The sequence below is a fragment of the Buteo buteo genome, chromosome 20, assembly GCF_964188355.1.
Source record: "Buteo buteo chromosome 20, bButBut1.hap1.1, whole genome shotgun sequence".
Lineage (NCBI taxonomy): Eukaryota > Metazoa > Chordata > Aves > Accipitriformes > Accipitridae > Buteo > Buteo buteo.
In genome coordinates, this window is record NC_134190.1 from 6,257,885 (window position 1) to 6,274,734 (window position 16,850).

At 36.8% G+C, this 16,850-nt stretch overlaps 1 protein-coding gene across 3 annotated transcripts in view; it reads right to left on the reverse strand.

The window, feature by feature from the left end:
- Window positions 1–16,850, reverse strand: part of CDKAL1 (CDKAL1 threonylcarbamoyladenosine tRNA methylthiotransferase) — a 421,878-nt gene that overhangs the window by 231,894 nt on the left and 173,134 nt on the right. For all 3 annotated transcript variants that reach the window (XM_075052405.1, XM_075052406.1, XM_075052408.1), the window contains one exon: window positions 3,250–3,353. In XM_075052405.1, coding sequence (XP_074908506.1) covers window positions 3,250–3,353 — 104 coding nt within the window. The remainder of the gene's footprint in view (window positions 1–3,249; window positions 3,354–16,850) is intronic.

Genomic DNA, 16,850 nt, shown 5'->3' on the forward strand with positions numbered 1-16,850 from the left:
GACTAAAAAGCCTAAGAGTTACAAAAATCTTTAGAAGTCATCTTGCAGACAAACATCAGCATGATGACTGTCAGGCACCACCTTACAGCAGCTGTCACACAGATACCATATTATTATGTACCATATTATTAGCAGTCCAAGACTGGTCCACTGACTACCTGAAATGGCTTGCAGCCGAGTAACGCAGCATATACTACAGCTTGGAAATACTTCCTACGTAGAGACATCCTACATAGAGACATCCTACCCAGAGGCTGCAGTACAGAAGGGACTGAAGGAAAATTGGGAGTATCTGATTGCAACTCTAAAGCCTGTTCTGGCAACATACTGCTACTAGAAATAACCGTTTCTAGATGTCAGCTGCAATCTTATCGAAGTGTGATCACCTGAATAAAGCATTTTAGAGAGCTTTTTTGTGCTGAGCTTTAAGGACCTGTAACAAAACGTCTTTAAATACAGCTCTTCTAATCCATTTTCAGTGTGTTCCACAATTGAAACATCACACCTTTGGAGCCTATGAAGTTGTGTACTGTAAGAATATATATGTACAAAACACTGCAAACAACATCATTTTCTCTTTTCTTACATGACTTCATCATGCAGATATAGTAAATCATCACATACTGGTTTGCTGTTGTTCTTCTAAGACACCTCAGTGCTCCCAAGAGTAATTCCACAGTGGAAAAACTTGTCATCGCACATCTGTACCTCTCTATTTTTCACTAGAGCTTCAGCAACACATCTTCTGAGAAAACAGAAGTGATTGCTGAAGAAATTGTAGCTCAGTAACTCAACAAGAACTTTAATGATGACTTTTAATTGCTTAAGTCTTTCACTGGATTGATGAAGTTTCTGCAGCCCAGATGCAGCAAGCTGGCAGGAGTAAATTCTCCATACACTGCAAACTAAGTATCTGACTATTTCATGCTTCTTTCTAAGTATGTGAAAGCTGGAGGCAAAGCCTGTCACTTTACAACTCAGTACTTGCTTCTTTCCTTATGTTCTCTAACAAAGGTACTAGTGTAAGGCCAAATAAGAATAGAACTCCCTGGAGATGCCTGCTGTGAGACATGTCATAGCATTTCTTCAAGAAATTTCATAACAATAGCTTAAGGGCAAATTTTTCCATTAGAAATCAAGTTATTTTGAAAGAGTCAATATTTATAATGAAGGCCACAGTACGACAGATGAATCGAATTACCGAATTTTCAATCCAAATGTACAATACTTGAAGTTTAAAATACTTTCCAAAATTTCACATTTATTGTCTGCAAAGACAAAACTTGAGTCTTCTTTCTTGTTATATCAAGCAAATACATCCTTCTGATAATGTAATGTGGACTTTATGGCATGTATACACAACTATAACAGGACAGACAAGTCTGAATTTTTCTTTCTATACATACAATAAATCTAAATAAAATTTATATAGTTAACCTAAGTAAGACCACAATCCTGACTGTATTACCCATATCTTGCCTTCTGTCATATTCCCTTGCTGAATTGTTCCAAGTTTCTTTAGAACATTTCAACAGCTATATAGTGCTATCAGCATAATACTATTCTTACGGTACACATAATATAAAGTACTTCAGAGTTACACCTGGATGAAGGGAAAAGAATGTAGTGTTCCTCTTCTACCTACATGTGTTGCTATCACCAGGCATTTACTTGTGTCTGGTAATTACTGCATAAAAACAACCATAACCATCAAATGGCAGATTTTCTCTTGCACAGTGACTACTTACAATTTCAAAATCACCTGTTTTGTACAACTGAAAACTTCTAGCTTTCTGAAACATTTCCTGAACTGCTTCTCTACTAAAATAAGTGTATTTACACATCTTGTATTTCAGTTACTGAGCATTTCATAATAGGCATACAGGTTTTAGAAGCTTGTCCTACTAAAACAAGAAATCTGAGACATGACAGGATTCCTGTCTATCATAACAGACAATCCAATTCACAGCAACAACAGCATTAACTGTACAAACCTAAGCAACAGGAGAAATTTTGTGCCAATTACAGATAAGCCTCATGGAAGAAAAGAGAGGAGCTTGACTTTTAACAAAAGCAAAAGAAAAAGGTATTTACAATCTTAAGTGAAAACTTTCTATGTAGATAATGTAGAACTTAGAATTTGTGAACGTGGGCTTTGATTAGGAAAAGGACTCTTCCTTGCATAGTACTGATAGTAATAGCCAGAAGTTCATCACTGACCTAAATACGGTTCATTATGGATCCCTAAATAAGGATGGATTTAAAAACACATTAAATCATCAGAGACCTAATTTTTACTAGAACAGATACAACACTCAAGAGCCATAAGTGAAACCCAATGCATGTACTGTTTGTACATACACAGAAGATGTGACATCTCATGTCGTATTTATTGCTCTACTTTTGATTCAAAGTATTTGATACAAAGATGGCAGGAGATGCTATACCTGAATTACCTCTGTCTTTTTTTTAATATGCATTTAATCCTTTAACATGGCACAAACACAAACACAAAAAACACCACCTGTGCCTTCACAGAGATTGCATCAGAAATGAATACTGGCGTTATTTGGAAATCTGTATTTTTGAAACACAGGCAAAATTTAGATATAAAGAACAAATATTAAGGTACAATAAAGCTATCATAACTACCAGACACACAAGAGTTTTAGATAGATACTGGCACAGAGTACTGTACTGCAGGAAAAACTTTTGATGTTTGATTGGATCCATGTGATGTTACCAATATCCTATTGAACTTAAAAGCTGATAAGCTTTGCATGGCTCTCAGAAAGATCCCAGAACTCCTCCAGGAAATCCATTACCAGAAAAAGCAATGTATCCTTAAAACAGGGTTTTAAGAATCCTAGGGAGGGTCATGAAATTGGCTTTTATTGTTGAGTGAAAAAAAGTTACTCTCTTCTCCTTTAAGAAACCAGAGATAGAGTAAAATGTCCATATATTACAGTTAACCCATCATCATGAAAAAATGCTTGCATGGAACTTCATTTCAGCAAGCCTAAAATCAAAATTAAATACTCCTTATGGTAGGACTACATTTTGTAAATAGTGGTGCACAACATAATGAAAGCATGGCTTTCTACTGCAAAGGCACCACCAGACACAGTTATGGCTATTAAGAACATCAATACCGTAATAGAGCCACATTGTATCACGATCATTACGTGTGAAAATAAGAACTGGTACACTTCAGAGGCTGACTTTTATTGTAGGGATAAAACTGCTTACCTTGAAAAGACTGTTTGGCTCTGTCCACTAGTTCTTCAATCGGATAACTTGCTAGATCCCCTCTGGCATGCTTAGTTTTGCAGTAGGTACATGCATTGAGACACCTGTTTAGAAAACAAAAATACTCAGTTTCTAGCCAAGAAAGCCTTTATATGCACAGCTATATTTAAGTACATCAGGAAAAATAAGCTTTTGTATCTATGACCAGAAAATAGTATTCTGTTTTAAAATCAATAAAGTAGTTTGAAAAATTTTGTCCTCCTACCTCCTGAAAGCACCTTTCACATCTATATTAAGGGTTGAAAAAATGATCAGTGGAAATCACATAAAAAAATCTAGGAGTGGGAATTGGCATATTTTTAGAAAGCTATGACAGGGTTAATAATTTTTCATTACTAAAGATGAATCTTCAGGCTTCCGATCCTGATATTACATAAAAAAATCTAACCTGAACAAGGAAGTAAAGGAAAAAAGTCCTGAATGACTAAAAGTAGATTTTAAAAATAGTGCATATTCTTGAAAACACATTTGAGTTACTTTTTTCTTCTTTCATTTGGCTTGTATAAACAGAACAAATAACATAATGAAGACAGAATCACCAACTAGAAGGATGGCTTAGCACTAAAGATTGGGGAGCTAATGAAAAACCCTCATAAGAAACTAAAGGAATAATGTGAATGCTTTTAATTTACCTGACAATGTAGTAAAGGCAGACTAATTCAAAGTAAAAGGATGGAAAGATCAAAAAAACCACTCATATGTTTTTCCTGGACCAGCCTTTGAATCCTGGTAGTGACATGAATGTAATAAGCAGAATGTTATGAGGAATTCATTGCACTTTCCCCCTCCCCTTCCCTGCTTTTTAAAGCTGATATTGCCCTACAGCTTTTTATAGGTTAAACTGTTTAAACCTCTAAAAACCCCACAAAACCAAAAAAAAACCAATTATAAACATTTCTCTCGTTCATGGTTACTAGAACACCTTAAATTCTGTCCATTTTCACAATAAAAAAGCCACAGCTTCAATACCATAAAGCATTTGGGTGCCAGAAAAGGCTAACTACAGGAGAATTACTACAGAACTTTTGAAACAATAATGAAAAGGCAAAGATAGCACCAGGTGGGTTCTGATGAAGTCACCAGCTACAAGATTGTGTTTACTACTCAGATATACCTTGTCTTCTATTATGATGTCTGGCAGCTCCATGACTAGGTAATTACTGCTTTGCAAACTCTAAAGGTTTTCATTCAGAGATTCCCCTTGCACATTAGTTAGGCACAAGCAGCGGATCGGGAAGTGCAGCACACTGCACACAACATTTTCTCAAGTGCCCTCCTGCCCCTGCACATCACCTTGGCCCTGAGACCTTCTCCACCAACAGAATCTTACTTTCTGCCAGAGGACATCTAGATAGTTTGTGATTCTCTCTGCTAGACTGGATTATGTAAATTGTACATCATCTAATTTATGTATATTATTTTTCCTGCCTATCACCCCCAAACTTCAGATTTTAGTGTCCATTTTGGATCAGAAAACTAGAAGATATGGCTTAACTGCAGCAATGAGGCTCTTCTATTAAGAGCTAAAAACTTATATGAAATAAGCTGCCATTCAGTAAAATACAGAGTCATCTATTAAAAATAGAAAAAAAAAAAAAGACCTAAATCTGAACCTTTACAACCTGCTCCAAATAAGTGATTTATTCCCACCCAAAGACAACTTAATCATCAGATGTGAAACAATTTTTATGTATCTCACCTTCCTTCTGCAAATCAAAGCCTTTCATCGTGCAAGATCTAAAGCATGTTTAAAAGAGTGGCATTTGAAATCAAGAAAGTATAAGCAGATAATTGGTTTATACTTCCCCTATTAACCAAAATGAGACAGACTTCGATGTAACATAGAAAATGATCAATTTTAGAAAGCAAAACAAAAAAGACAAAACTTTTAAATCCTATTTGTACCATATTTGTTAATTCCAACTTGGGAAAAAAAAATATTTTGGGCTGCAGCTGACCAACAAGAGTGCAGATTTCAAATACTTGTAAAAATGCTGAACTAACCACTTTTCAGAGATTTGATAATAATCTGTTCTTGAAAATATAATTTTAAACCAAACCATAAGTATAATAAAGTATCTGTAGAATTTTTTTCCCCTAGTAAGCCAGCCTCTACTCCAAGTTCCCAGCATAAGAAATTATTCATACGTCCATGCTGCCACATACTCAGACCACAGACAATCAAGCGGAAAAAAGCTGTTGGGAACTCTGAGAATCTGAGCATTGCTTCTTACTAAGTGGCATGCCCCAGCAAGTGGATCATTTAAAACCAACCCCATAGGTAAAGCTCTCCTTAAAAATCAGCCTTTATCATGGCTAAAGCTCAAACATATGGGACTAAAAAGCCAACATGCTAGTGGTTGCTAAAGAGTATTTTGCTTTGCGTTATAGTGGAAGCTTTCTTCAAGCATTTAAAGTTGGTTTGCAAATGTTAGTTTATATTAATACAGGTCAAAGGTTTTTTGCACAAAGACATTACAGCAATTTACAGCAACAACAATTAATCATCGTTGTGTTTGTTATTATCAACATGTTTTGAATAAATTTTGTATTGATTCCAGAACAAAAACCACTAAGTCCTGGTTTTCCAACATACTAAACTGATGGAGATACTTTGAATTATTAACCTTTTGCTTTGAATTATTAACCTTTAATCAGATATGTGCCCAATACACAGAACTATTTCACAGCAAGGTAAAATATTATCCACAGATAAATTACTACCATGTGGCTAATTAAAAACTTTTTGAACATGTTACCAAACTGAACGTCATCAACATTTTGGTCAAGTGCCTGAAATTTTGTTGTAGACATAGGAAACAGTGGTCTTCACATTGTTTAGCTAGTATGTGCTTATGTTGTGCGTTAGATTAAGCAGACTCTTCATTTTCGAAACAGTAATATTCCTCATAAAACACACACTTAACATGAAAGGCTAACCCTTACAGATGGAACTAATTAGGAGTAAGAATACTTATGACACAGCAGACACATAAAGACTTTCCTTCAGTGGGACTAATCAGTGGATTTCAGCAGCAGATGAGAATGAGAGCACAGACAGGAGGAGCAAAATGCTGGTTCCTCTTAATGGGACTTGTGCCACCAAGTTTAGTGAAGACAGGATTCCACCCTCAGATATGAAAAGTATAAAACATCTTTCATCCAAGGATTAGAAAACAGCTCAATTACAGACTGCTATGTGCCATTAGTGTGCTAGTCACTCACATTTAATGTGATTGACCAAGACCAGACATCTGTGAGCAAGATGGGAGAGCTGAATAGCTGCAACAGTGTCATATGACAGAAGATCCTTGCTGCTCTGCAGGTGGTTAATTTTGGGGGAGGGAGGCGGTATTGCTCCCTTAATTTCCTGAATAACCCAATAAATTCTTGCTAGGTATCAACCTAATGAGCTGGTAAAAAAAAAAAAAAAAAAAAAAAAGAAAAAGCAAAAAAAAAAAAAACAAACCACCCAAACAAAAAAACCCAACCAAAACCCAGTCCTAAGGTGGTCTTCTCCCAAATTAAAAATCTGCAGAAATAAAGTAAAATATCATTAATCACAGTTCAGTCTAAATACTAATATCTGCCCTTATGAGTTCTGACTAGTTATACAAATTCAAGATCTTATGAAGTTTGCCCTATTAAAAAAAATAAAAATTCTAACAGTAATGCAGTGCCCCTAACAACACTGCAACATCACATCAGTACAAATATAGAAAGATTGCTCACCACAGTCACCCACACCATCTCTCTGCACCTACCATCACACTTCCTTAGCAGGCCTCAATAATTCCAGCCCAAGAATATTTTGTATTAGTAAACTGTGGTTTTCCTGAAAGAGGAGCATGATTTGCTTGTTTCAAAATACAGTTTAGAGAAGAGATTTAGGCTTTTGTAAGATACTTTTAGAGTTTCTACCAAATGTAATTTTGATAAAAATGCTCTGTAGTGTGAGTAAAGAGAAAACTCCCTTTGCATGCTTGACTGAGCAAAAGAAATACCAGAAATATACTCCCAGCAGATGAAAAGGAGATGGATACTAGTCAAAACTTACTAAACAAGAGGTAGTAGAAGTCTACAAATATTTTTTTCCTTAGTATAACCTAACAACAGCATTTATACTGTATTTATAGTTAAATATCATACTATCAAGTTAATGAATACTTCTTAGCATTTTTCCTCTATAAATGCTACTTCGTACTTGCAAAATTTCTAAATTCCACCAAACTTAACTGCAATGGATCACAAAAAAAGTAGTTTACAGAAAAAAAAAAAATCCCATGCCCAATACACTTGACTTGTTTTCAGGAAACTTCTTTTGCTTGAAGTTTGCACATTTTACAATAAAGCTTTTCAACCCACTATGACAGGGAAGATATTTCCTGTAAAAATTCGGGGCATGGGAGGTTGCTTTCACTTTAAAAAGATTCAAGACTTAAAATACTTTTGAAGCAGTGGCAAACTAGTTCTCATCAAGGCTAATTAGTCTAAGCAGCAAACCACATTATTGCAGAAATACCATTTCTAGTATCCCAGCTTGTTCAGACTGAGCTTGGACATGAGCCACAGGGGCTATGCTACACAGATGCACTCAATGTTACAACATTTTCTATATGATAAAAGCAGGACTTCTCTGAAATGATCTTTGTAGCCAACTATTTTAGAAACTGCTCTGAAAGTGCAATGCCGACTTAAAAAGAAAAAGCCAGCCTCTCAAGAAAGTTTTAGCAGAAAATAGGATGACCCTTCAACAAGCACTGTACAGTGTATGGGATTGCACACACATTTTTCTCAAAGTAGGACACAACTACAGGATGCTATTTTTTAATTCTGCAACCCATTCCATGCTCAGCAAAATGGGAACAAAGTGCATTATAATTTTGTTCTTCCAAAGACCTTTGAAGCCAGCATTTTATTTGGTAATGTCTCACTAGTTACTAATCAAAAGGAATTTTGAGAGAAGGCAGCTCAGTTAGTTTGATAAGCTATAATAAGATTTAATTTTGTACTTTAAATATTTGCGTTTTGTGAAACTGAATTCCTACAGTCAAGTGCAGGTGATTCAAAGGTCACAGCTATGTGGTTATATCATCATACATTCAACTTGCTCACTTTAAGGCCCATGATTTAACATCAGCAAAATCAAGTGCATCAGTGGCACTTTTTTAGTGTTTGTCTAAAGAACTTCTCGATTAATTATTCTGCCTACACAGTTCTGCAATTGTTTGCATTAATTCAGGCATTCTAAATGGATATTACAAGGTAAAACGTTCCATTGCTAAGCTGCATAGATCTGTGTTCCCCACCCTGACCCAAAATGGTGCTTTGCTAGATGCTTACTGGAAACTGCAATGATTTTTTTCTCTGCAGTTCAAACTAAAGCTCTATGATTCACAGAGACATACATTACTTCAGAAGCATTTCCAAATAGCTGCTTGGCTACACAGACCACAACTTTGGGACAGATCATGACAATCATTAATATCAAGAAAGTGACTCAGCTGAAATAGCACAGGTAGATAAATTAGGTTCTGTGGTTGCACAGAGCAGAAAATGCCACGGCATTTTAACTACAAGTAATCAATTCTTTCAACACTTCATAAAGAGCAACAATATTTGGAAGATGATGACTCCTGGTCTCAGTCAAATAGCAGTAATGAAGGTGGTAGAAATAAAGAGTTATGACAGAAAAACCTTAGATAGAAAAGACTTTCTTAGAAATCTGCTCACAGCAGATATACAGTGGCAGAATATGGCAACATCACAATTTCAGCATGCATAAGCAACTATTATTCTTAGATCCCTCCTAATGAACAGCAATGATTGGAAAATGACCTCTGAGGACAGGATTCTCAGAGGCTTGCTTTAATTTATAAAGTTTTAGAGAGCTGTGACTTGACAAATGCCATAGTATTTAAAGCATCAAATAGTATCATTTTATTAAAAAAAACTCTACTAGGGGCAGATGACTTAGCATAACTTATACAGAATGTGCTGCAAAACCTAATTGGGTCAGAAATAAACAATTTCATAAGCTTTAAAAATTCAGCTTTCAAAGTTTTTTGACAAAATACTAAGGATTACAATAAAACTGTGGTTTCTACATAGCAGGGGGGAGACAATGAGCACATTTAAAGTTCTGTTCCAGGAATGCAGCATCTCAGCAGATCTCCATGAGTGGAAGAAGGGTAAGGGGAGTCAAGTGTCTTTCTACAAGCAAACCACTTCACTTACCACGCATCCTCACAACATTAGCAGCTCCTGAATCACCCACACAGAAAACATGGTTGAAAAGTAGACCACTGCCTGTGATAAGAGCTATTGTTTTTACTTCCTGAATGGCTTTTGGGACAGACCCTTTTAGAGTAGTGAAATCTCACAGGAAACATTAGGCTGCAGTTAATTCTGTAACATACAGCAGGTACCACACAGATTCTTGGGATAAAAGGTATTGTTTTTGTACTGGTCAAAACATCCTGGGGGGAAAAAAAAAAAAGTTACATTTCAGCAGCACTGAAACTACCAGGCTTAATTTAGAATTTATCTGAAATTGCCATCAGACCAATTTCAAAAAAAGTATTTGTAAAATGTCTGTGGGAAAGTGGATCTGAATTGTCTGGGTAAAATAATGGAAATAAGTGCAGAATAAAAACAAACTCACCATTTATAATCTAGAAAGAATCCCTTCCCAATGATTGTGTCTACACAAAGCTTTCTGCCCCAAAAGGTCCTACTGGTTGTGGCAGCAGTAGAAATGTTAAAAGTTCCAATGTGGACAAGGATCTAAGCATTATCTACCATTAATACTATGTTGTTGCTCATAAACATCATCTCTGTCTTGTGATAAATTGGTTAAGTCTTGCTGAAAAAAAACTGTATGTGCAGCAGTACAGACATACATGCTTCAAGTACCTACTCTTCATTATGTATTACTTTGTCAACTTAAAATCAAAGACGACCACACATTTCAACATAATTGCCCAATCCTAAATCTGTCTGAGATTTTCCAAGCAATTTAATGGACTGATTTACACAGTTATTCTTATAAGACTCCAATGACTGATTTCTTTCAAAAATAGAAATTTAAACCAGGGGCCTTATGTTTGCCTTTAAGAGTCTCCAAGGGGATTTTCAAAAGCAAATTAATGCCCTTTAAACAGTTATGGAGCTGAGTCAGTCAGATTATCTTCATGGACATATCTTCCTTACTGCCCATGTACCTCTTATAGAAAATGCAAGTTAAAGTACTTACCTTTGAATAATTAGGGAAACTAATTTGAATAATTAGGCAAACTAACATTTATAAATTATTTTCATTGTTTTATAATGTTATGGTTTTAATATATCCAAATATATTTGGCAGAATTTAAAAGCATAGTGACAGTGCAGAAAACAGGAAACAGTAGCCTTTCATTACTAAACTAGTTATCCTCAACTTCTCCATCTGCTTTACTTCTCAAAAATTCTCCCCTTCTAATGATTCCTCAGCTCTTTTCTTCTATTTTCTCTTTTTCTTCCCTGCCATTTTCTTAACATATTCCTGTTGTCTTGCATTCAGTGACCATTATACTTGTAACTCTCCCGTGGTGTCCTCATGTCCCAGTGACTGGAATGGTCTGACTTTCTTCCAAGCTACTTGGCCGGTGTTTGTATGCTTTGATTTCCTCTTTAACCACTCAAGTCTGTGGTGAGTCTGAAACTTTTCCAGGTCAACTGCTGCCAGCTCTGACAGAAAGCATAAACTTCCTAGTTTTGGTGTTTTTTGTCTTTTTTTTTTTAAGCACAAAGACAACTAGTTTTTATCTGGTTAGACTTAAGTTGATGAAAATTCTTTCTTTTTTTTTTGTCATCTCCATTGCAACTCAGATAGTTATGGTCAGTCATTTAAAAGAAAATCGGAAAGACCATGACTAAAGCACTTAATGCACAAATCAGAGCATTAAAAACAGGCCACAGAAGCCCTTGGGAATTCAGGATCTAAACAGCCTTCTAGACATTACAGGCTGGAAAATACATGAGAGGCAGCTCTAGTCATAAAAAGCAAGACTTAACAATAAAAAGGAATGGACAGACAAAACACAAAGTAGCTCAGCAATTCAGTTGTTTACAGGCCTTAGTCAACACTTAAATGGAAGTTTTCTTTGTATTCCCACAGCCACATCTGGCTACAACATTATCTTTGCAAGGGCTGACTTGAAACCGTTTTTCAGCTTTAACAATGTTCTTAAAAAGACCCAACCTTTTGGAGGAGGAGGGTTTGCACTGGCTGCACGTGGGCTGTTGAACAGACCCAACAAGCCAAGGTAGCAAGGTACGTTACCGTTTCCTTCAGTCAGCACCACCCAACAACCTCCCTGCAGAAACGCCTTCACAAATAAGGTTGATGACATCATACTACAAGATGTTTGTTTGCTTTTAGCAGCACCAGTTAAAATGGCATTTTCCTTGTGAGGCTCAGTTTTCTGAAGAAAAAGACAACCTGACCTTGCCTTCTACAAAGAGGTGACCGACCCTGTGGGAAGGGGAGGTCTGGGGATGTCACGTACCTTGATTTTAGGCAGGCCTTTGCAACAGTCTCCCATAGAATCCTTAAAGCCAAATTGCTGTGATACAGATTGAATAAGTGGACAACACGGTGGCTTAAAAGCTGGCTGGGCTGCTGGGTTGCGGTCAGCAGTGCAAAGCCTAACCGGTGGCTCGTTAGTATCAGCGTTCCTCAGGGACTAGATGCTGGGGCCGCTATTATTTCCTGACTTTATTAACGACATAGGGGAAGGGACGTAACGCATCTGCAGCAAATCCCAAGCTGGCAGCGAGGAGAGCAGCTGGAGGGCAGGACTGCTATTCAGAAAGGTATCAACAGCCTGGAGAAACGGGCTAACAGGAACCTCACGAATTTCAACAACGGCAAGTAGAAAGCCCCACATCCAGAATAGAGTAACCCCAGGCCAACACGCAGGTGGGTAGGGAATTGACTGGCTAGAAAGCAGTTTTGTGGATAAGGACTTCGGGGTCCAGGTGGGCAATGAACTGACTGCGAGTCAGCAGTATGCCCTTTATATTTAAGACGGTCAAACGCACTGTCCTGTGCAACTGGACTGCGCTCTCAGGAATGAAACCAACAGTTTGAAATTGTTATTGCCCTCTGTTTGCCACTTGTGAGACTGCATCCGTAGTGCTGTGTCCAGTTTTGAGCTCCCCGGAGCAAGGCAGACCGTGACATAAAGTAACAAACAAGTAGACAGGAAAGACACCAAGATGATTAGGGGGCTCAGGCACATGGCACACAAGAAGAGGCTGAGAACTGGCTTACTCATTGTTAGGATGAGGAGATATTACTGGTGTCTACAAACAGCTGATGGGAGCATGCAGTGAACACACAGCCAGGCTGTTCTTGGAGGTTCAAGGTCATAAAATTAGGAGCAATGGACGCAAGTTGTAATACACGAAACTGCAATTAGACCGAAGAAAATACTTTACCATGACAGTGGTCAAGTACTGAACAGGCTGCACTACTGCTGATCTCATCTCTTTGAGATGCTGGAACCCAACAAGAACACTATTTCTTTCTAGAGCCCAAAGGCTTGCTCTGCTCCAGGATTACATGTGTGTACATGGATAAGTACACACACACTTACATGTAAGACACACACACACAGGAGAAGCCTAGCATGCTTCCAACACCACAGGAAGCTTAGATTCAACTAAAGGGGTAAGAAAAGCTAGAAGATGAGAAATCAATGCAGAGAAGGACCATGTCTGGCCTGTACAAGGAGAACCAGAGAAGAAGATTAAATGAAAGATACCACAAACAGTGTCAACATTTAAAATTTTCCTTCCAGTTGTTATCAAATACATTTAAAGTGTGACACTAACGTGATATTCACATGCTGTCCATAAGTACACCACAGCACTTTGAGGGCTAACATAAACAGAGAAACAAGTATGGCAGAGTTTCTGGAGCAGATCGCCAGTAGCCAGTCAAGAACAAAACATTCCCAAGCATGCTACTGGAGCTACAGCCAGCCAAGAGTTCAGAGAAAAAAAAAAAAATATTAGAACACTCTGATTTTAGACAACAGATAATCAGTTCTGTGCAAATTAGGTTTCCACTTTCATCATGTTCCTCCACAGCATAAAAGAATACAGGGAAGGGGCACTGTATCCATAACACTGGACATTGAGAAAGCAGGTGTACGGGCATTCTTCCATGTCCATGGAGTTGTGAACTGCCATTTAAAATTGCACTTTGTTTCCCGCCATCCTTCACCTTTGTGCTACGTTAATCAATATGCCTTTAAGCCTTATCTAGAGTCATACAGAGAGTAACTGTGCAAAGGCCATAATTTAGTCCCCTGAGCGGAGTATATTTGTGCTTCTCCATATCCCTTTGAAATGTTCAAGTCAACCCGAATTGTGAACGAGTCTTACCAAAAAAGGTGAAATTTGTCAGTTTTGTTATGAGTTATAACTGGCCACATTTAAACTTGTGCATTCACTTAACTTGAAATCACTTAAGAATCCCAAACTCTCTTCTGCAAACACACCTGCATCACATGTAAAAGAAACTGATCAGGGGAAAAAACTGAATGTACTGTGTAAACAGCAAAGAAAAGTCCCTCAGTGAACAGATATGCAATAAGCTGTTACATGTGCTCATGTCTAAGACAGCTTACACAAACTATAGAATCCAAGTTTCTAGTCTCACTAGACTCAATGGACATCCGTCTCTCTTTATGCTTTGCTTTTCAGAAAAGCATTATTCCCTTCAGAAAATAAAGCCATTCAGCTGATCCAGACTAACATAAAAAAGCCACTGTGTTTATTGAGTATTTATGGTATTACTTTCACAATTTCATTTCAAAGGGGACCATGACTTTTATCCACATATTGATTGCATAAGAAAATAATTCAACATATAATATTCAACAATATTCATAAAATATTCCACATAGACCTAAGATAAACCCTAGATACTCCTAAAGAAAGGAGAGATAGAAGACAGAAGATACCGGAGTTCTAAGTGGACTTAGGTAGAGCGATATTACCTTTATGAGACATAACATACATAAATCACATACCTATCACTTTGCTGAGAATATCTTCCCATATAAGTCTTGCAAGCGTTATGTATTAAATTCATTTTATTAAAATCATGAAGAATACCAAGTCTTATTCTTTCTTATTTTGCAGAAGGTACCACAAACTGGACCAACCTATGCAGCTGAATATCCTAAAAGCAAAATGGCTTTGGAATAAACACAAACACCCAGTACATCTGAAATAAAGCTAAAGAAACAAAAACAGTTAACACTGAAAAATCTCATTCCTAGTATTTTAATAGTTGTCAGACAGAGCAAGTCTTATTCTCTCATAAAGATGCATTTCTCCTTACACAAATACATAGCAAATACACAGATCTGCTTTGCTGGTTGTGTTTCAGCACTGTTCTCATACAACGTCCCAGAAAGCACTGCAGCCTATGTGCCATTTCACAGCAAAAATATCCTTATTTTTGTAGAATTTGAAATTCATTTGGCAGGTTGAGGGCATTTTTCCAACCACAAACATTTTTGGAACTTTTTCTGAACAATGTGTGTTCAAACAAAAGTTTTCAGCTACAAGTCCTCAGGAAAAAATCCTACTTAAAATGTGCTTGTTTTACCTGCATTCATTCATTTAGAATGAACTGGTAATATAGGAATGGGGCCTAGTTTAAGTTTAATGATTAAAATTCCTATTCTAGTCTCTGCAATAAGTTCAGCAGATGTCTAAATCAAAAAGAACGTGAATGTTAGATATTAGGTGGTTATAAAGTCTCTGCACTAGCTTTGCTTTCAGTATGGATGCAAGGGATATATACCTAGTGCATGAGTGGAACATTTATACAAGAAGGGAACCTACACAAACAAGGATAGGAACTAAACAGCACTTAGTATAACTTACATATTTGGTGCTTTCACATACATATATTTCTAAACTTGGCACACAGGGCCCTGTTTCCACAAAAAATTGCTAGATTAAGATTTGAACATGTCTAAGAAACACTTCTGAGATCAGCTGCAGATACAGCAAGACTCCCTTGCAAACCTACTATCTCCCTACAAACTCCAGATACAAGCCAATAAGCACATCAGCTTATGCCTTCTGCTCAAGCAAAATGGATTAGCCTAGTAGAGACATGACTACTAACCCTTTAGCCGGAATTCAAAGGTTATTTAAATGTTTATAGTGTGCTTGGTGAACAGACATCGCTATATTACTGTGAATTACAGAACTGTAAGTTAATACATTAAACATTGCTGAACTATACAGCTGAACTTTCCTAAAGATGTTGATAATTACATAGTTTAACCTGTAATAACTTTTTCCCTCTACTACTTAAAACTTTCATTTAGACTATTCCTCATTTAAGTGCTAAATTAAAAAGAAAATCTCAAAACTCATCACATTTTACTTTATTAAAGAATTATTCCTAAAACAAAAGACAAAAGTTTCAATATGTATTTGACTAGTTATATTAACTCAGTATACTATTTTACCCATACCTGCTACTTAGAAAAGTAACTGATGTATAATTTTGGAAGGGGGTGGCGGGGGGGACGGGGAATCAATTAAAAAACCTAACTTGCAGGAAAAAAAAAAAAAACTACACCAAAAGCAAAGGGAGTTTTTCTTTAAGCTCTTTAACAAATGATCTAAAACAAACTGTTGGAACACAGGAATGTGAATGACTAAACAAACCCTTCAGTAAACATTCCCCAGCTGTAGTTTTCAGCCTAATACCAAGTTAAAATGTAGAGACTCCATCTAACTTCTGCAAAATGATTAAACTTCAGAAGCAAAGCAACATTATACAATATACATGACTCACAAACTACTCACTGAAAACGAAAACCACTAGACATTTATCCCTTAAAAACAGAAAAGACACCAAGTCTGGCACCAGTCTGCAATGCAAGAAAGACCATGTGATACTTAGACACTTGTGTATTAGTTTAAAAATAAGCTAGATAAGCATGTGATGAGTGACAATTTTGTACTTGACCTTTTCTTAAATAGCTCCTTTTCACAGTCCGCACACATATCAGAAAAATTCCTAAAGCAAAAAGAAGCCAAAACCCTACTTGTCATCCAATGTCTTGAAGATAAACTCTAAAAACAAAATTCTACATGGTTACTTTAGGAAAAAGATTTTTTAAAGTATGTTTTGCAGGAGGAATACAGAAAAAGAAATTAATAAAAAAGCACTGAAATGTTCTTGTAAATTAAGCTGATGAAATTCAACATGCTAAATTACAGAGAGAGAAGCTTGGGGTGTATATTTCCAGTGGGAATATTTCACTCTGCCTAGCAGGCAAGGAATTTGGAAATAGAGTTCCTCTTTCCTGAGGCTGAGCAGGCCTACAGGATTGCACAGGAAATGCTTTTAAGTCAGGAAATGGGGATGCATTCTGCATGGGATGGGGAACCCTTAGTTTAGAGTATTACTTTTTAAAGTGTCAAACCACAACAATTACCTCTGGAGTGAAGGTCTC